The sequence below is a fragment of the Leptomonas pyrrhocoris genome (assembly GCF_001293395.1).
Source record: "Leptomonas pyrrhocoris isolate H10 chromosome Unknown, whole genome shotgun sequence".
Lineage (NCBI taxonomy): Eukaryota > Euglenozoa > Kinetoplastea > Trypanosomatida > Trypanosomatidae > Leptomonas > Leptomonas pyrrhocoris.
In genome coordinates, this window is record NW_015438369.1 from 300,535 (window position 1) to 321,389 (window position 20,855).

General features: G+C 61.9%; 3 protein-coding genes across 3 annotated transcripts; all 3 read left to right on the forward strand.

The window, feature by feature from the left end:
* Window positions 1-801: 801 nt before the first annotated feature.
* On the forward strand, window positions 802-8,784 carry ABB37_06163 (hypothetical protein; the record flags this gene model as incomplete). Its single annotated transcript, XM_015804428.1, has 1 exon — window positions 802-8,784. One exon carries the CDS (start codon window positions 802-804, stop codon window positions 8,782-8,784), a length of 7,983 nt encoding a protein of 2,660 aa, XP_015657002.1.
* Window positions 8,785-9,655: 871 nt separating this feature from the next.
* ABB37_06164 (periodic tryptophan protein 2-like protein) lies at window positions 9,656-12,499 on the forward strand (the record flags this gene model as incomplete). The annotated part of the gene is made up of 1 exon (XM_015804429.1): window positions 9,656-12,499. One exon carries the CDS (start codon window positions 9,656-9,658, stop codon window positions 12,497-12,499), a length of 2,844 nt encoding a protein of 947 aa, XP_015657003.1.
* A 1,108-nt stretch (window positions 12,500-13,607) lies between these two features.
* On the forward strand, window positions 13,608-20,159 carry ABB37_06165 (hypothetical protein; the record flags this gene model as incomplete). Its single annotated transcript, XM_015804430.1, has 1 exon — window positions 13,608-20,159. The coding sequence occupies one exon, from the start codon at window positions 13,608-13,610 to the stop codon at window positions 20,157-20,159; it is 6,552 nt and encodes a 2,183-aa protein (XP_015657004.1).
* Window positions 20,160-20,855: the final 696 nt, after the last annotated feature.

Sequence of the window (20,855 nt, forward strand, 5' to 3'; positions counted from 1 at the left end):
ATCTACAAAAAAAAAAAAAAAATAACAAAAGAAACGTGGGTTTTCTCGATCCACTGATGCAGATGGCCCTTCGACTTCTTCTGTGAGAAGGTTGTCTCGTCTCGCGTGACGTGGAACTCCTTGTTCTATTCGACTTCCATGTTGTCTCTCAACACTTCTCGGTACATATGGAAAAGTGATGGTGCTTTTCCATTTTCTTTTTTTCCCCATCCCACAATGTTCTTTTGCCTCCTCTTTCTTCTTCACTTCATCATCTTCGTTCGCATTACTCTCCTCTAATTTCTTCTCCCCGAATGTACCTGCTACAACAGCCGCAGCAGTAGTAATGATAACAACAAAAAGCCGTCTCCTTTATTTAATTTGTAGTTGAAAGCTAACGGAAGCACTCTCATCGCAGCTGCACGTGTGACCACCGACGGGGCAGCTCTGTTGTTGGTATCTTCTTCGTTTTTTGATTTCTTTTTTTTTAACTTTATTTCGCGCCCTCCTCGCCGGTCTGTCTGTCTGTGTGTGTTTGCAGAGCAGCAGCTGCAGGCAACATCACAACGTGTGCGCGTCGTGTGTCCTGGCACCTCGTATCGTGAGGTACGGAATCGCAGCGCAGCGGCAGCGACTACCAACACTTATTTTTTCCTTTTTCCTTCCCGTTTCTTCCTTTGCGTTTCTGCGACTGTGTGAAGGCCTTTTCGTTGCAGTGTTTGTTTACGTTCATTCGCTCAGCGCTACCCGTCGAAGAACAAAAGAGGCACTTGCTGTTGTACGAACACACACACAGCCCTACAAACCGAAAAGAGAAAGAAAATGGATCTTTCACAGGTCGCACACGCGCTTCAGCGCGCCTCGACGGTGCCGACGGCGGTTGAAGTTCTCCTCCACTTCAACAACCCCCTCTCCGAGAAGGAGGCCACCCAACTGCGCGAGTTCCGCCAGCTGCAGCGGGAGCAGCTGGAAGGCGGCCTGAAAGTGGAGGAGCCCTCGGCCGAGGTTATCGCCCTCGCACACCGACCCATCAAAGGCTTCCACCCCCTGCAGGTGATCCAGTGTGTGCTGAGCGCCACCCGCCTCCCCGCTGTGCAGCCCGGCCACCACGGTCGGCTGCGCAAAGAGGTGCTTCCGCGTGTGGCTGCGCTAACGCCGCTGTCGTTTGTGGAGTGGTGCACCGCCGTGAGTGCGGTGGGGAGTGTGTGCCTCCAGTATTTCGACAGCACCCCAGCCTCGCTCCTCTGTGCGGAGGAGGTACTGCGGCTGGCGGCGCCTGTTATCTTCAATATCTCGCCTGCGTCGGCGCCATCAGCTAAGGGGGCCTCGGCGTGGCGCAAGCCTGGTCTGGTGGTCCAGCCCCGCAAGGACTCGGCAACGCCGAAGCTGAAGGAGTACTCGCCCGAGGAAGGCATGCAATTGTACCTCAAGACGCTTGCCGTACTCGTGCAGCGCTGCGCCGCCTTCCACGCACAGGGCAAGAAGCACAGTCTCAAGGATCAGCCGGTGAAGGATGAGTGCTTCTTCTACTCCGCCGCCGTGCGCCATCTGCGTCGGCTCATGCAGGCCACGGCGGGTCGCCGAATGGAGGCGGTGCGCACGGCGGTGAAAGGTCTCTCCCCGGTGGATCTGCTCTCCCTCACGCCGGTGTTTCAAGGAGAGAACATGCAGCTGGGTGTCACCAAGGACCAGATCAGCAGCGCCGTGAAGGCACGTCCCCTCACCGTTTTCCAGGTGTTCGGCGCACGCCGCCCCGTCGCCGGCACGCTGAAGCTGGAGAATGCGGACGTCGCACTGCAGTCGGTGCTGTACAACATGGGTCTGACGAGCACGACCCGCGATGCGTTTCTGGACTACGTTAACGTGCTCGCCTCGGCCCCGACGGCGCAGGTCGCCGCGTACGTGGCCGCCAAAGGCAAGGACGCCCTTACGCAGCTTATTACACCATTTACCGTCAACGCGGACGCCCTCGCACCGGTGGTCGACACCGTCGGCCCGATCTACGCGAAGCTGTTCCAGCAGCTGCACGTCGCGCAGTCGGCGACGCTACTCACCGTACTGCTGCAGACAGTTGTGTTCGCCGTTGGCACCCGCTGCCGCACGCCGCGTGAAAAGGAGGTGGCGATGCGGCTGCTGTGCGATATGGTGGTGGCCCTGCCGGCAGAGGCCACGGCCCACGTGGAGCCCACCGCGGACCTCGTGACAACGCTCAGTCGCGAGGTGGCCATGCCGGCGGTGGAGTCCGCCGCTCAGGCCTTCCGCCTCGCCGCAGCCCTGCATCTGGAGGCGTCACTCGAGGACGGCTTGGCAGAGGCGCTGAAGAACAGCCGGCGAGAGGAGGCGATCCGGCGGGCGCTGCTTGTGCACGTGGATGCCCACCGCACGCCGTCCGCCGTGGTGGACGGGCTCATCACGGAGTTGCTGAAGGACTGCGAGGAGGTCGTCGTGGCCCGTCCCGATGCGTACCTGTCGCTCCCCTTCTCTCTCGCACGCGGTGACCACGCCACCGTGGCGAAGCTCTGCCCGCTGCTCAGCACCGCCGAGGTGCTCCGTCAGCTAGAGGGCAGCGTTTACGAGAAGACCCGTGCGGCACAGGTCGCCATCGAACTTGCGAACAACGGCTATGGGGCGCCTCTCGTGCAGCTGCTCACCAGCGACCACGGCCTCGTGCGCCGCCCACTGTTGGCCTACGTGAAGTCTGTCGCCAACGACGCCTCTCGTGTGACGATGCTGTGGAACAGCATGGTGCAGTGCGTCTTTGGGCTGGAGGCGCCAACGCAACCGGCGATCGTTGGCTCAACAGCCGCGCCGGCGCTGGTGGCCCTCGGCACCGTCCTGTTGCAGCACACGTCGCGGCTGTCTGTCCCGTTCGCGCTCAGTGAGCTGCTCATGTGTGCCGGGCACGACAACGTGCAGGGCGAGGATCCGTACTTCTACAAAGCCTCCAGCTGCCTGCTCCGCCGCTACCGTCAGGGCAGTCTTACAGTGCTGGAGCGGCCGCTGCGGCAGGTATTGGCCTCTGGCGAGGGGCAAGAGGGCCTGCTGTCACTGCACGCGAAGGCGATGGCGCGCACGATGCTCGCGGCGCTACACAAGACGGTGGAGCACGTCTCCATCGCGGCCGCACGCGGCTTTGTGCTGTTGCTGACGCAGACCACGCCGGTTGCGTCGCGTGAGGTTTACCTGGCGCTGGCGGAGGCCGTGGCGACGTCGAAGGAGTGGTTTCTCACCCTGTCGCCCGAGGACGTTGCCATTGCGGCGGAGGACGTGGACGTGATGGACGCGTACGAGACGGCCTCCCTGCGCGAGCAGCAGCTGCTGAAGACCTACCCAGACCGCCCCCCGAAGGGCGTCTCGGAGGACGACTTCCACGACATGAAGAAGAAGGACGGCATTGCGCTGGCGAAGGGTCGCGAGGTGCTGCGTACGGGCGTGGAGAAGCGGACCAAGGTCCTCATCCCTGCGGTGCATCAGCACAAGGCGGCCTACTTCACGCTGCGGCTGCTCGGCACACACGGCCACTTCGACCTCGAGGCGCTGCCCATCTTCTTCGGCCCGCTGCAGGCCACCGTGACGGAGCTGCAGACGCAGGAGAAGCCGACGCACGTCTTGGCGGTGCTGGCGACGGACGCGCTCGCAGGGCTGCTGACGCACACCGCGTTTGGCTTCATGGCGGAGAACGTTGTCCGTATCGTGGCGCGGCTCACCCCGCTGAAGACGCTCGCCGTGGAGGATGTGTCGCAGCTGTCCGTCATGGCCCATGCCCTCCGCCAGTCCCTTACGCAGATGCTGCCCGCGCCCCTCTCCGTGGTGCTGACGTCCTTCGCCAGCGCCGCCTTCAAGGCAGGGCGAGGCGCCAACGCCGTCTCCACGACGATCCCGGTGGCCACGCAGCACCAGGTGCTCGGCATGCTCATGCAGAACATCGGTCAGCCCAACCTGCCTAACCCCACCGCGACGATGGAGCTGCTCACCACGATCCTGCAGAGCTTCCCTGCTCTGTACAAGAGCCTCCAGCAAGGCTTCTACACGCTCATGGCGATGGTGCCGAGCGACCGGCTGCCGGCCGTGGAGACAGGGCTGTTCAACACGGTGGACTCCGTGCGAGAGGTGACCGCGGCGGCGTACAGCCGGTTTGCGCACTTCGAAACGTGCCGCCGTGCTCTCGTGCTCGCCGAGACGCTGCGGGACGACCCGTCTACAAACATCGCCAAGGCGATGCGCGGCGTCCTCGACGCTGCTGCCGAGAAGTACAACTTTGCGCTGCGGCCCTCCGACTGGGATGACTTGGTGTACTTCCTCCGTACCTACGGCGACCGCAGCGAGGCCAACGCGCTGCGCGTGACGGAGACGATGCGGCAGCTCTTTGCCCGCCGTCCCGGCACCGACGAGGGGGATCAGATGCAGTGGGTGGAGGAGCTCAAGACCGTTGGCGGGGCGCCGTCCGTGATCGCGCTGGAGGGGCTCTCCTCCACCTACCTCGGCCGTGTGCCGGCGGTGGTGATGGACTACCTGTGCCAACTGCTGGAGAACCCGCAGACAGGTGAGACGCTGCTGCGCCAGACACTGAAGGCCGGTCGCGTCGTGCTGGAGGACGCAGACCTGACACTGTTGAAGAGCATCTCACCAGAGCTGCAGACGCGCCTGGCGAAGCCGCCCAAGGACGTGACACAGGCGCACAAGGAGCAGTACCTCGCGACGGCCACCGTGTGGCTGACCATAATGAGCTGCCGCCTGCAGGAGACTGCGCTGCTGGAGGCCATCATCGACCAGCAAAGCCGCACCCTCAACAACTCCCAGTCCGCCATGGTGCACCGCTGCGTGTGTGAGTCGATGGCCGACATCAGCCGCAACCCGCACATCCGCGCCTCGCCCAAGCTGGACGACTTCGTGGAGAAGTGCCTGAAGCAGTGCATCCACTCCGGCTCCTACATCAAGAAGAAGGCGCACGCGTGGGGCCTCGTCGGTGTCATCAAAGGGCTTGGACTCACCTCGATGCAGCGCTACAACGTCATGGGCATTCTGCGCAAGTCGGCGCAGGGGAAGCAGGTGGAGCGATCGGGTGTGATGGTGCTGCTGGAGGTGCTGTGCAGCGAAATGGCCACCCTTTTTGAGCCCTACGCGCTGTCCATGGCGACGGAGCTGCTGGAGGCCGTGGCAGATCCCGATCCGAACGTGTCGGAGTGCGCCGATGACGCGGCGAAGGAGCTGATGGCGAAGCTGTCCGGCGTTGGTCTGCGTCAGCTCATCCCGCGCCTCGTGGAGGGTCTCGCCTCCGACTCTGCGAAGAAGCGCGTGCCGCCGCTGAACTTCATTGGCTACGTCGCCTTCTGCTCCCCGAAGCAGCTCGCCGCGGCGCTGCCGGAGATAATGAAGCACATCCGCGGCTGCCTCTTCGACGTGAACAACGCCGTCTCGGTCGCCGCCTCCAACGCGCTGCGCCGCGTTGCCGGTGTCGTGTCAAACCCCGAAATTCAGGAGCATGTGGAGCTCATCCTCAACGCCATGCGCTCGCCTAGCGCGGAAACGGAGTCGGCGCTCGACGCGCTGCTCTACACGCGCTTCATCAACATGGTCGACCCCGCCTCCCTCGCCCTCATCATTCCGGTTCTCTCCCGCGGTCTCGCGGCGCAGGTGTCGCACACACGACCAAAGGCGGCGCAGATCGTGGCGGCCATGGTGAACCTTGTCAACGACCCACGCGCGCTGCTGCCCTACACCGACGAGCTCGTGCGTCTGCTCGAGGACGCCTCGCAGGACCCATCGACGGAGGCGCGCACGACGGCGGCCAAGGCGGCTGCCGCCCTCGCCTCCGCCATTGGGGGCAACCTGATCGATGAGATCTGCCAGTGGGCCTTTGGCGTGCTGCAGCGCGTGCAGTCCGGCACCATTGAGAAGGCGGGTGCGGCGCAGGTCTTTGTCGAGGTGGTGAACGCGTGCGGTGCGAATCTGCTGCAGTTGTACTTCCCCATCATCGAGAGTGGCATGACCGACGAGCGCCCGCCGGTGCGAGAGGGGTTTCTCTACATCATGGTGTATGCCCCGTCCACCTTGTCCACCGAGTCCTTCCAGGACTTCCTTCCGATCGGTCTCCCATGGGTGCTGGAGGGCCTGTCACACTTCTCCGACAAGGTCCGTGACGTGTCGCTCGCCGCCGGCGACAGCATTGTCTCCCTCTACGGCACCCGCAACCTCGAGCTCGTCCTCGGCCCCCTGCTGGACGGCGTGACAAGCGAGGTGACCACACTGCGGCAGAGCTCGCTGCAGCTGTCGGCAAAGCTCATGCTGCACCTTGTCGCACACATCAAGAAGAAGATGCGCATCCAGATGGCCATGGCAGACGCCGATGCCGAGACACGCGCGGAGCTGGCCAACATGGTCGAGGGCGAGGGCGAGGAAGGCGGTGCGAGTCCCTCTGGCAACTCGGCCGCCGATGACGGCGACGATGGCGCGGTGCTGACGATGGAAGCGGCCCGCGATGTCGAGAAGCGCGGCGTGTCCATTCTGGGCTCCTTGGAGGAGATGCTCGGCACCGACAACCTCGTCCGCATGCTCGCCGCCCTCTTTTGCGGCCGCCACGAGCACAACGCGACCGTGCGCACCGATGCGAACATGGCGTGGCAGGCGTGCGTGGCAAGCATCCGCGCGGCCGTCAACAAAATCTTCGACGGCCTCGCCGTGCTGCTCGTGCGCTTCGCCTCGTCCGACAACCCGGACTGCGTTGAGATCGCCGAGAAGACGATCGAGTTCACGACGCGCATGAACGAGACGATTGAGCGCTTTGTGGACTCCTTCTGCAACATGTACAAGAGTGAGAACCGCCGCCTCAAGCTCGGCTCCCTCGTGTGCCTCGGCACTGTTGTCCAGTTCGCTGATCCCCGTCGGCTGGTCAGCATGGGCGGTCAAATCGTGGGCTGCGTGCTGCCGGGCATGCAGGAGCATGATGCGGTACAGGACGCCGCGCGTGAGGTCTTCGCGCGGGTGTCGAAGCTGGTGGGGCCGCGACTGATCGAGAGTGCCGTGGAGGCGCAGCTCACGACTAGCGTGCGGGGTGTGGTGGAGGTGGTGAAGGTGAAGCCCGGCATGGCGCTCGCCCTCGTCTTCAAGCACTTGAACGCGCTCATGACGCACACGAACCAAAACGTCGAGCTGCTCGACGCGGTTCTCGACGTGGAGGAGGCGGAAGACGAGCTGCGGCGCTACAGCGAGGACATGGTGCGTCTACTGCTGCAGTTCTGCGTGGAGGACTTGGATGACGCGCAGGAGCTGGTGACGAAGTACGTCGAGATGACGCCGCGCGAGTTTGAGGCGATGCCGATTGAGGCCTTCAATAAGGCCATGAACGTCCCGTCGCGCCGCCACGGTGCGCTCATGATGGCGACGGCGTATGGACTCGGCACGGACCTCGACAACGTGGAGGGCATCGCGGCGGTGTTCCGCGCCTTCATCGATGCCCTCGGCGACCACAGCGACCAGACCCGCGGGCTGGCCGTGCAGTCCATCTCCGACCTCCTCAACTCCCTGGAGGAGCGCGTGCTGGAGACCCTGGACGAGGAGGAGCGCCAGGATGTGATGACGAGCAAGCGTGCGGCGGGTCGCTACCTGCTGCAGTACCTTCACGTCTTCCAGACCACCTTGGCGGTCACTGCCCGTGCCTTCAGCGGCAGCAGCAGCAGTCCCGAGTTCGCGGTGCTCGGCGAGGGGGAACCGCGTCTCTTTGACGTCCTCATGACCTTTTACAACCGCGGCCTCGACTACGGTGCGCCGCAGCAGAAGGTGGAGGCGGTGGAGTGCATCCAGGATCTCATGCAATTCGCACCTCGCACGATCAGCGCGGCAGCGGCGAACACGGTGGCCGGCCGCTGCTCCAAGGTGTTGTTCACGCGCAACGAGGGGGCGGTGGTGCTCGTGCTGGTGCGGCTGTGCCTGCAGCTGATGAACTACCCAGCGAGTGGGAAGGAAAAGATGGTGGAGGGCACGATGGCGCTGGCCATGTTCAACGCAGCCCTCTGCGACTCCGGCGAAGCTCGCGTGCTGGCACTGCGGGTGGTGATGCAGCTGCTCACGCGCTCCGAGAAGTACGCCGACTTAATTCTTGGTACGGTGGTCACGAAGAAGACGGCGGTAGACTCGACGCTGCTGCGGACGGTGATGTGCCGCTTCATCAGCGTCGTGCTGCGCTACGCCCACTTCACAAAGAAGTTCCCGCACATTACGAAGCTGATGGACATGGTGCGGCCCATGTGGGAGGCCCCAGAGTCGCCTGCGCTGGCGGCGGCGGCGGGTGTGGCCGTCGGTGCCCTCTGCATGTCCGAGAGCATCCCGGATGAGGTGGTAGGCGATATCAAGGAGCGGGCGCTGTCCAACACCATGACGAAGGGCACTCACGTCATCGCCGGCTACGCGCTCGTCTACTCCCTCATCACCTGTGCGGGCCAGCGGACGGATCAGGCCTTCCTCTCGGCCACCGCCGAGCACCTCCGCGCGGCCGCCGGCTTCGGCGCAGCTGACAAGCTGACGTCGATGTGGATGATGCGTGCGGCGGCGGCGGTGGCCAGCACCGGCTGTGTGCCGCAGGCCACCTTCAAGGTCGAGGCCTACGTCCCGCTGCTGCGGCGCGTCAACACGGCCGACGACCAGCTCATGAGCAGCGCCCAGTACTTCCAGGACTGCCTCGTGAAAGCCTACCCGTCTGCGGCAAGCTTGGTGGAGGGCATGCCGGGCGAGCCCAGCTCGCAGTGGAACACGACAGGCGTCTTTGATGCGGACCTTGACGATGAGATGGAGGCGGATGTGACGCTCTAACGCGGCTCTGGTCACCTCACTAGTGGTTGCAGTTGTTCTTGTTGTTGTCTTTGATGAAGGAGGGGGGAAGTGAAGCTCTCATTTATTTGTTTCTGGCCGTTGGTTCATATTCGCCATTTTTCTTTTCGAACTACTAAAAGGAAAAATTAATTAACGTCGTCTGTTTGTTTGGTGTTGTGGTTTTCCTCGCCGTTGTTGTGCGCTTAATTGCTACGCTTATGTTTCGGTGTGAAGGCCTTGTTTGTTTCGGCTTGTTTGCTTTGAGTTTCGAACCTTGACGTACTTGTGTGGAGCTAAACAAATCTATTTATCTCATAAAAATCCAAAACAAAATGCGCACAGGTGTGCCCGCACGGATCACCGGAATCTGCTGCTGACGGGGCGTAGTGGTTGAGTTTTGGGTACGTCGCTTTCTGCAGACACGGATGCAGAATCGGGCCCGCCTCCCCTGGACTACCTTTCTCAAATACGGGACTTACATGTTTTTTGCTAGGCCGCTGCTGTTTGGCGCATCTGCTGTCGTTTCTTCTGCGAGCTTGCCAGCGACGTCCATCCCGTCTCCACTGCCCTCTCGCTGAGGACACACTTTTTTCGCCATTTTTTGTTACCGCTGTTTCTGCTTTTCCCCGATCCATAACGCCTCCTTGCGTCTCTTCTCCTGTGTCTCGTATTTTCTTTTCTCTGTTCTCTATTGGTCACCATCCATCTTCCCGTTTCTTCTCTCCCATGCATCCCACGCAGTGTCGCACATTCGCCGTACCGCAGACGTGCATACGTGCAGAGGTCGTTTATCAATAGTGTGTGGACGGTGAAGAGAGAGGAACAACAAAGTAACTGTTAAATATATATATATATATATACGCTTTCCTCAATGCAGAGCGTATTTCAGCTCGCTGCGGTGCACGGCATGCTGTACACCGGCGGCAACGTCGCCTTCGCACCTGATGGCACGCAGCTCTACTCCCCCGTCAACAACTATCTCTCCGCTGTGCAGCTGCAGCAGGCCGGTCACCTTTCGCTCTCCTGCAGCAACAGTACCGTGAGCTGCTTCGATCTGTCCCCGGACGGCGACCTAGCGATCGTGGTCGGCCAGCGCGGGTTGGGTTTCTTCTACTCCATCTCCGCCCGCGTGGTGCTCGACACGCTTTCCTTCCCGCCGAACTGCACCATCGCCGCCGTGAAGTTTAGCCCGTGCGGGAAGTACGTCGCGGTGGCGCTTGAGGCGACCCTGCAGGTCTACACCGCCCCAGCGAAGCGCGTCGTCAGCTTCCACGGCTGTCATCGCATCGAGCAGCTCCACGCCGTTCTCACGCGCCCCATCACAAACCTCGACTGGACGGCCGACAGCGCGCACCTTCTCCTCTGCGGGCAGGACGCTCGCATGAAGATCGTGCCGCGGCAGGGTAAGCAGCATCAGAAGGGTATGGCGCTGCAGCAGAACGCGCTGATCGGGCACCGCAGCGCCGTACTCGGGGCGTGGTTCACGAACGACGACGGGAGCGAGGTGGTGAGCGTGGCGGCGGACAACGTCGTCGTGACGTGGCACCGTGCTGCGATTACCCGGCGGGAGGTGCTGCAGGCGATCGCCACCGCGCAGCTGCAGGCACGCGTAGGCGAGGACAACAACGCAGAGGCGAGCGACAACGTCGAGGATCGTGATGACACCGCGGAAGAGGACGCCCCGTCACCCAGGAGTTTCCTGGAGCGGCAGCGGCTAGAGCAGCTGCGCCTCGAAGGGGTGCGGGTGTCCGTCGCGGACGACTCCTACCTGCCCCCCATTCTCCGCCACGCCTACGAGGTGAAGGATAAGTTCATGCTCGCGCACAAAGGCAGCGTGTCCGTCACGGCCTTTCACAAGCCTCGTGGCCTGCTCGCCATTGGCTACAGCAGCGGCATCTTTGCCATTCACACGCTGCCCGAGGCAAAGGGCGGGGAGCTGGCTTTGGTGCATCTCCTCTCCATCTCTGCGCAGTCGTTGACGGCGGCGGCCTTCTCACCGAATGGAGACTGGGTGGCCTTCGGCAGCGCTCACCTGAAGCAGCTGCTGGTGTGGGACTGGAAGGCAGAGGCCTACGTTCTAAAGGAGCAGGCCCACTACTACGACATCGCCTGTGCGGCCATCACGGCCGATAGCACGAACATCATCTCCGGCGGGGATGAGGGGAAGGTAAAGGTGTGGAAGGTAGCCTCGGGGCAGTGCTTTGCGACGTTCACGGAGCACACCGGGCCAATTACAGGTATCAGCACCAGCGCCAGCACAAACGCCTTCTTCACGAGCAGTCTAGACGGCACGGCGCGTGGCTACGACCTGGTGCGCTACCGCCAGTTCCGCGTCTTCAGTCCAGCGGAGCAGACGCAGCTGTCCTGCATCGCCGTCGACCCGTCGGGCGAAGTGCTCGCCACCGGCAGCAGCCAAATGAACAAGATCTTCCTTTTTTCGGTGCAGACGGGCAAACTTATCGACGTGCTGCAAGGCCACGAGGCACCGATCACCTGCGTCGCCTTCCACCCATCCGGCACCAGCCTCACCTCCGGCAGCATGGACCACAACATCGTCTTCTGGGATCTCTTTAACCAAAACGACAGCGGGGAGCGGCTGAAGGGCGATGGCGAGGTGCTGGACATTGGCACGGAGGTGCTGTGCGTCACCTACAGCAGCAGCGGTCGGCGCATGGCGGTGCTGACGGCGAAGCAGGAGATCTCCGTCTACGAGACCACCGTGGCGAACGAGCCACAGCTGATCAAGACCTTCCTCACCGCCTTTGACGCAGCGGGTGGATGGAGGAAGGAAGTGGGACCGAACAGTGCGAACTATAACACGCACTTTACACGCATCAGCTTTTCCCCGGAAGGCGAGAAGCTGTTGGCGGGCGGGGACTCGAAGTGGCTCGTGCTCTACCACGCCACACAAGGCTACGTCCTTAAGAAGTGGCCCATCACAACCAACCTCGACGTGCAAGGGGCGGAGGAGCAGTATCAGTGGCGCAACGCGACAGAGGCTGGATTTCTGGACGACATCGACGTGGACGACGACGACATCCACCTGACGCGCCGCAAACTGCTGGAGATGCCCGGCAGTCGTCACCGCCACTTCGCGACCGGGAAGCGCAAGACGGAGCTAAAGGCGCGGGCGATGGATGTGGCGTTTGCCGCGACGGGGTCAGAGTTCATCGCGGCCACCACCGACGGCTTGCTACTCTTTTCCATGCGTGTGTCGCGTCCACGCTTCCAGCCGCTGCAGCTCTCAGCACAGGTGACCACCGCAGAGGTGCGGCAGCAGCTGGAGAGCGGGCAGCCGGTGCTGGCGCTGATCGGCGCGTTGAACCTCGGCGATAACGCGCTGGGCGTGGAGTGCCTGCGCCGGATGCCGCACGACGCGATCCCGGTCGCCGTCACGGCCGTCCCCTCCGCTCTCTTTCCGCTGTTTATGCGGTGGGTGAGCGAGGAGATCGAACAGTGTCGTGGGCTGGAGCACGTCCTCCTGTGGGCACAGTCCCTCCTCCTGCACTCGAATGAAGCGTTTGGCGGAGTGGCAGCACAGCAGGACCCGCGGGTGCTGCCGGCGCTCAAGACGCTGCAGCGTAGTTTGTACCAGCACCGTCTGCTGACGCAGCTGTCGAGGGAGAATTACTTCTCCGTGAAGTACCTCGCCGATGCGACCCGCATGAGCACCTCCACGTTGGAACCTTTTGAGGATGCCGCGAAGGAGACGTGAGCAAGGCGAAGCCCTTATATTTGAAATGGTGCGTCTCTGCGTGTCGCACGCGCCGTGCACCTGGAAGGCATTTAAGCGTTGCGCGCTGCTCTTCCTCTTTGTATGTTGTCTTTGCTGTCGAGGATGGTGTTAAACTAATGCACTGGAAGAGGGAGCGCTGTGTGACGTCGGGAACGGACGATGCCGGTCTGCCACCCGATAAACGCTCCTCCTCTTCTTCCTTGCTTTCTCCTATTAACTGTACTAACTCGTTTTCAATGACTTCCACGCGATTAACCTCCTTGCGACGTCTGACATGACCGCTCTAACACACACACACACACACACACACGCACGATCTTACCCCTAAAAATAAAAAAGGATAAGAAAGAAAGAAACAGATGTACCGCTTCCTGTTGTGCTTCACTCTCTCGGCCTCAGCCCAATTCGAAGGCAACGCAGATGGTTTGAATAGGATGGATTTACAGGTCACCTTCATCTAGAGAAGAAAAGGAGGTGAAGGAGAGGAACTTAGATGCGCATCTCCTGTGACCTTTGCGTAGCGCACTGCTTGGCATAGACGGACGCGGCACAAGGGTCAACGCTGCAGATTGATTACCGCACTTCGACGTGTACTTGCTTCTATACAAGCTGGCGCAACAGACAGTGTTTCCGCATCCCATAACACACCACACACACACACAGGCATTTCTACTCTTCATTCATTGTTCCGTTCCTTTTTTTTACCTCTTGTGGGAATACTGTTTTGTTTCTGTCTCGTCGCCGGTGTTATGGACGAACGAATGCGCAGTAGCTTCGTTAAAAAGAGAAATACCTATATACATCTCTTTTCTCTACTACACACGCTCCCTTCTACAAAATAGAAGGCAGCTTTTTCTTTGTTTTCTTGATTGCATTGCTCTCTCGTTGACTTCGGAGGACATTTCATTGCTTCTGTCTTTCACACACACACACACACACACACACATACACGGGCCGCAGCACAGCGAGGAAACGAAGGAAGCCGAACATCAGATGAACGTGCCTGGCGAGAAACTCTTTAGCAAACTTGCAGCTAATACTGGTTTTTACTACTATTATTTGTCGGCTGATCTCACCTGAAGTTGGAATGTCCGATGCCACCTTTGCCGCCAGCTTCGGCCTCTCGCCGTTAGGGGTTTCCGGGCGTAGCACCAACACGAGCGGCAACGTCGGTCTTGCCGGCTCCGCGCTGCTGCCGACTATCACCGCGGAGCTGCGCAGCGAATTCTACCCTTTACTCTCCACCCTCGCCAACAGCGGCTGCGACATCTCCGCCACCTACATCATGGAGCTCTTCTTCACCCTTGTCCGCTTCGATGCCATCTTGCACTCCGACGAGCGCCACCTCTTCGTCAGCACCTCGCAGCAGCTCATCACAAAGCAGCTGAAGCAACTGCAGACGGTCCGCCACAAGGTGAAGCTGCTGGAAGAGAACGCCACCTTTGTGGAGGAGCTCATTGAGCGGTGTGCCGTACTGGAGGTGCTGTGTGGCAGCCACAAAGCGGAGGAGCTGGACGACGCCGAGGATGGCGGCGCCGCGACGGCGACTACTGCACCGGACATGGGCACAGGGGTCGCGGAGGAGGACGCCGAGGGTGGCGAGGTCAGTAACACGGTGAGCAGCACCAACAACAACGAGGACAGCGGCAATGCAGGTGGTGAGCCGGCAGGGGCGGTGCGGTCATCACCATTACAGCAGCAGCAGCAGCGTGTGACGTCCTCGCATGGCATGCGGCCGGCACTGCATAGGCCCCACAGCGGTTCTCTGTCCAACACGGTCCGCAGCACCACCAGCAGCGCACACCGTCGGCGATGCTTCTCATTTGACGAGGACTTGGACGAGATAATCCACCGTTCCAATGACGCATTGGCTGCTCTACAGCAGCAGGAGCAGCAGCAGCAGGAGCAGCGGCAAGAACAGGAACGCAGAGGAGGAGATGAGAAGAGGGGAACCGGCGGAGACATCAACACGTTCACTGTGTCCTCGTCGACCTCGCCGTTCCGACAGCGGCACTTGCAGCGTCCGCCGCCGCTGCCGTTGACTCTGATCGGCGACATCACTCCGACTGCTACAGCTGCTGGTCTTGCAGGTGGCACACCTCGTACGGCCAGCCATGATCAACAGGGCAGCCAGGCCGCAAGCAGTGCCGCACCAACAGCCGAGCCGTTGGTGGAGCGCGGTTCGAGTGATGAGGCAACGGGTGCGTCACCGTCGGCGGACGACAAGGAAGGCGGCTCAGCGATAGGAGACAACAGCGCTACGAACATCAACGCAGGCGTCGCCCCGGCGGTGTTCGCCGGCGTCCAGCACGCGCTGCAAAATCACTTCCGTCAAAACGTGAAGAAGACGCTTACCGGGACAAACTGGACTGCGCCAACAAGCGCAACAGAGACGGCACCGTCACGCGACCCCGGCGCAAGTGAGTGCTCCACCTCGCCCCCGCTGGCCGACGTGAATGTGTCGGACTCGGACAAGGAGAAGACCTCGGTGGCTACCGCACCACCGCAGCAGCAGCCGTCCTCCTCGGCGTGTCCTCCATGTCGCCCTTTCTCCGCCTCGCAACTCAGCAATACATCTAACAATAAAAACAATAGTCTCTACCCTGGCCAAATCAACGCCGCTTCCGTCAATCAAGTTAATGATTTTTCTGTTGACGCCGGTGGTGGCGGCGGCGGTGGCGACCCCTACGCATCACTGTATTTCTCGACGAACCTCGACCCGGTGGATACGGCACGAGTGTGGGATCGCATGTTCTGGGGCTTTCTGGATGGCCGCACCGCCACCGCGGATCTCGTCATCTTGCTCAGCCTACTGAACAACGCCAACGCGGCACTGGCAGCACTGCAGGTGAGCGAAATGGGCGGCAAGCACGCCGGCAGCGAGGCGGCCCCCGCCGCCATCAGCAGCACCAACACCGCCAAAGCTGCCACGAAGCCGGTTGGGCACGGCATCGGCAGCAGCAACCGCCTCGCTGGTTCGAGTATGGATGCCGTTGTGAAGTCACCTACGGCACCGGTGATCCCCACACCGGATTGCGGCGCACTGCCACTGATGGAGGCATTGAAGCGCACCGGGTCGTACGCGGAGCTCCTCCCGCCGCCAGTGTTAGGCAATATGAGCTTTGCTTCTGCGGTGGCGGCAGCGGCGGCGGCGGGCGTGTCCTTGCCGGCAATTGCCGGTACTGCTGCTGGTGGTGCTGGCACGACAGAAGACAGCGCCTTCCCCCGCATCCGCCGCGACCGCGCAGGCGAGCTGACGGAGGACGAGGAGCAGGCGCGGGCGGTCTCTTGCACGACCGATGCCCCCGCCTTCTTCCCGGGCAACAGCGCCGTGGTGAACATGCGTGGTGGTGAGGGCAGTAACCTGACGTACACCACCTCAAACCTTGACAACGCCGCACTACCGCCGCCACCACCACAGCAAACGCCACGGCAGTGGCTCAATTTGGAGGATTACGCGAGAGCAGAGGAGGCACGTCTGCACCGCGATTTCTGGGCCCACATCCCCGCCGTCCTCGTCACGCTGAGCGAGGGCCTGATGTACGGCGACAGCCATCGTGGAAGCAGCGCGCACGCACAACAGCAAAAAGATGAGAAAGCCGGCAGCGATCCCAGCAGCAGCGGTGCTCGTCGAGGGCGACAACGGAGTACGTCGACTGCCACGGCAGCGGCGGTAGCGGCGGAGGCAGGCGGTGAGGTGGCCGGCGCGCCGGCCAACGCGAGCTTCCTCGTTGACACTGCCGACCAGCGCGGCGTCCACAACGGTGCGGAGGACAGAGAACCGTGGGGGGACGTCACGCCGCCGCACGCTGAAGTCGGCGATGACACCGGAAAAGAGGAAGATGAGGAACGAGAGGAGGCGGCGGCAGAGTCGGAAGTCTTTGTGCCGCTGCACCTCCCCAGCGAGGAGGCCCTGCAACTATTGCCCACCTTCTCCCCACTGCTGCGAAACTACACCGGTGCGGTGGGGAAGCTTTTTCATGTCGCGCCGGAATACGCGCGGTCGACGCAGGCGCAGCACGCACGCGCGTTGGCCAACGCAGCCGCACAACAGCAGCAACGACACCAAGTGCAGCAGCAGTTGGACACACCAGGTCTAATTGATATCAACACAGTAAGTGGGTTTACATCAGAGAGCGAGTTAGGCGAGGTCAGCGTGGCCGTCTCCACCGCAACGGGAAGCATGGTACCGGAGAGTGGAGGGGACGGCACCGCGCGGAAGCTGACCCGCGCGGCGACCCATCGCTCCTCTGTCACCAACCTACCGGAGCTGCACGAGCGAGCGCACCGCACCTACTCGACCAGTGGAGATCGTCGCGGCGCACCGCCGCCTCCAGTGTCGGGTAGAAATCGCAGTGGTGGTGGCGATGCAAGCAAGTCCTCGCAGATCAACGCCCTCCCTACTGCCACCGCCGCATCAACAGCAGCTACCTCTCCGGAACGGACAGACTTGGGCCTGCTGGGCGAGGGCAGCTGCACCGAGCTCCGCCCCGTCGACGTCGTCCTGTACGCCCTCGTCACGGCCGTGTATGTGCAGTGTGCGATGCCGATAAGATATCAGCAGCGCCGGCAGATGATGCACGGAGGTGCGAAGGATGGAGCCGGCACAGGCGGTCGCAGCACGGCGGTCGAGCACAGTCTGGCGCTGGAGGAGAGGGCGAGCCCATCCGAAGGCGGCCGCAGCCCCGCCGGCAGCTTCTCCCCCCAGCCGGGTCTTGGGTGGCCGGGCGGGTCGGCCGTCACGCCATCGGGCATGAGTTTCGCGGGTGACGGCACGGTCGCCGCCGAGGACGCGCGGGCGCAGAACTGGAGTCTCGCCAACGGCAGCTTCAGCTATGCCGCCGCCGCTGGCAACGTTGGTGGCTATCCAGGCGGGTGGTGGAACGGCACCGATCGCGGCCACCTCCCGTCGAGCTTTAGCTTTGGCCGCGCACCGCACATCCTCCGCCCGTCCCAGCAGCAGCAGCTTTCTAGCCTGCTCCGCGGAGGCAGGTACGACAACGCCTCCTTTGCAACACTGCAGCAGCAGCAGCAATACCTGCCAAACTTCTCTTTTAACCTCAGCGGCTCGCCGACGGAGGCGGCGCTCGCGTTCCTGCGCGGTGCGCACGACGACAGGGCCAACGGTGGGAACGGCGCGCGCGTGAAAAACGGAGAGGACGGAGATGGCGCTACCACTCGTGGCGCCCCTCTTTCCATGAGCTTCTCCACACAGGACGTGCTTGCGTGTGCGAACGAGTTCTCTTGGGTGGCGCTGCCAAACATCATGAAGGTAGAGCTGCAAACGCTGCAGGCCCAGCTGCAGGCCACCCGTAAAGCGGTCCAACGCATTGAAGCGCAGGTGCGCGGCGAGCTGGCCCTCCTCCTCTTTCGGGTCTTGTCCATGGTGCTGGACTGGCTGATGCCGGCCGTGTACGTGGCTGACCCCCGCATCTGGCTATTCTACCGAAAGTGGTGCTGTGACTTGTACCGCGTTCTCTGCACCGACCTTGCCTTGCTGGACGAGTTCCGCAAACTGCTGAATCAGAGCGGTGTGGCGGTTATCGCGGCGAGTCCAGGCGTGGACACGGAGGCGAATTACCCCCGCGGCGGCAGGCGAGAGGCGGGCGGTGCCTCCGCGAAGTCCGCCACTGCCACGCCAACCTACAAGCCCGCACGATCGGAGGGCAACAGCCGTACACCACCGCGGCCTGCACCGCAGCCGAGCTCGCTGGGATCGTCATCCACTGGTGCTCCGACAGTGACGTTGGGTGCAGGCGAGGGCCGTCGCACCGCACGAACTGGTAGCTCACCGGCTACGGAAGGCAATGAGAGAGGAAGGACAGCTGCTGCCTCACCTTTATCGCAGGAGGCGCCGCCACGCGGCAGCGGCGGCGGCAGCGCGGACGAAGCAGCACACGAAAATGGTAGTAGGCGCAGCAGCAGCAACGACAACAACGAGGATCCGCATCACCGCAACGCCGCAGAAAGCGATGAGGCGGACCTCTACAGTTTTATTCTACCCGGGTCAAGCCTTGTCGGGTCTGTTTTGTTTACCACTCCGCGAGTCCAACCAGGCGTCTCTAACCTCCTCGGACAGGGCGAAGCCGACCGCAGAGGGGAAGGGCTGGCGGACACGGCCTCCCTCCGTGCCGCCCAGGCGCTGCTGAGTGATGAGGATAAAGTAGTCCCCCTGCCACGACCCTTTCTGCTCACCAAGCTGGTGGCCGCTACGTTGCGTGGCATCGACGCCGACGTTGCGGAGTCGCTGCTGTGGGTTGTGGGAGAGGCCACAGCGGCCTCACACGGCTCAGCGGAGGACGGGGAGAAGGCGGATGTGGTGTGGCAACGTGCGACCGTCGATGGCATCGATGGCTTCGCCGGCAGCCCTACTACGGTCCAACGCCTCGACGGCGTTCCCAGCAGCAGCCACGGGGCTGCGGCGGACAACGTGCACAGTACCGCGCAGTGGAAGTCGCAGCGGCCGCGGCACGGCTCGCGCACCGCCTCTGGCCACCGTATGCGCACATCACAGCAGGGTAGCACCAACAACAACAGCAGCAATCGTAACCAAAACGATAGCGCCGACGCGAACGTGCTCGCCATCAGCAGCCGCAGAAATGTAAGTGCGACGGTGCGTGGCAACTCCTCTGCGGTGTCGGGTAGGGCGGGCAGCCCACACTTCAGTGGAGACTTCGTCGATGACGACGATGATGATGATGATAGCGACAGTGATGACTTGCCGGGACTCAACCGGCGATTCAGCAGGCCACGGTGGTACAACGACGAGGCGAGTGGACGGACTCGCCGACGGGGCGCTCGACTGCCGCCAGCGCCGGTGCAAAGCCCCGTGGTGGCCGGCCCTGGCGGTAGTAGCGGGGCAGATGGAAGCATGCCCGCCATCGGCGCTGTCGCTGGATTCCCCATCATGCCCCTCCACGCGTCGTACGCCGCGGCCGACCTGTCCATGAGCAACTCACCGCAGCTGCCGTACTCGAGTTTGTCACAGTCGCTGCCTTCGCCCTCGCAGGTCGTCGCCGTAGCCGAGGGCCCGATGTTGGTCCATCACCACCGCTTCCGCTACCCGTCTGTCAGCGGCTACGCTGATGTCGCCCAGCTCTACCTCAGCACCCTGGAAGACGCCGAACTGCTTCTGTCGCCCCACGATCCCATCTACGCCTCTCTCATCCTCAGTACAGCCGACCTACACGTACACGACCTGCACGACCGAGAGACGGCGGCGACGCTGGTGAACTCCTACCTGGCGGACGTGGGAGAGGAGCAGATCCAGGGCCCGGTGTGGGACATCCTGTCGACGACTCTGAAGCCGATAGATGGCACCGGCAGCTCCTCGGCGGCGGCGGGCGGTGGGGGCTCCGCGAATGCCACGACATCGTCGGCCGCGGCGTCGCCGGTGCCGGGGCGTGGGTTCTCTGTGACGCGGGTGCGGCAGGGCAACACCGGGACCGGGTCAGGGTGGAGCCTCCCCCCGACCAATAACGCATCTGCGCCTTCAGCGGCGGCAATGAACCCGCCGGTGCCTCAGCAGCCGTACGTGCCGATGGTCATCGCGTCATGGAACAATGAGCGGGAGAAAGACGAGTTTCTTGGCACGTTGCGCGTCTTGCGGCAGATCCAGGTGTTTTTGACTCAGTGGTAAGACGACGCGCGACGGCGCAGATGGGAAGGGTGTCACCTTTGGGCTTTGTTTTGTGGGTTAAATAGCATTACTTGTGGGGCTCCTGTGGGTGGTCTTATTTGTTTTCCTTTCCGTCGTGTGGAGGAGTGCGCTCTCTGCGATCTTTACGGATCTCAAGAAGCAGCGAAGTGCATGCGACGCGTGTAGTGCGCCAAATCAACCGTGTTCTGGGATTGGTAGAAAGGCGAAGGAAGAGAAGGGTTGGTTCGGTGAGCACCGACGACGGACTCCGACACAAGCAGGCGGCCTTTAAAGCTCCTGCAAACTAACACCTCTTTCTTCAGCTTCCTTTTTCTGCTGCGACTGAGTCAGACCTTCGGATGGCACAGCACCATACCGCTCGGCAAATTAGAGTAATGCAACGCTGATGCTCATAGCTATGGAATAATAATAAAACTGACCCACCTCGACTTCTTTTATACCTCTCTTCCTCGTTGTTGCGGTCGGATGTATTCTTCAATGTTGAAATATTTTCTCCCTCCCTTCAGGTTTTTTGAAGTCGCGCGTTAGACGCCACAGATTTGTGTATGTATGCTTGTGTGTGTGTGTGTGTGTGTGTGTGATTGTGTGATCGCTTTACGACGACCATCCGTTCACACCTTGATCTCCTGCTTTCCCGTCCGGTTATTTCGGATGGCAAACGTTTGCAAAGGACCC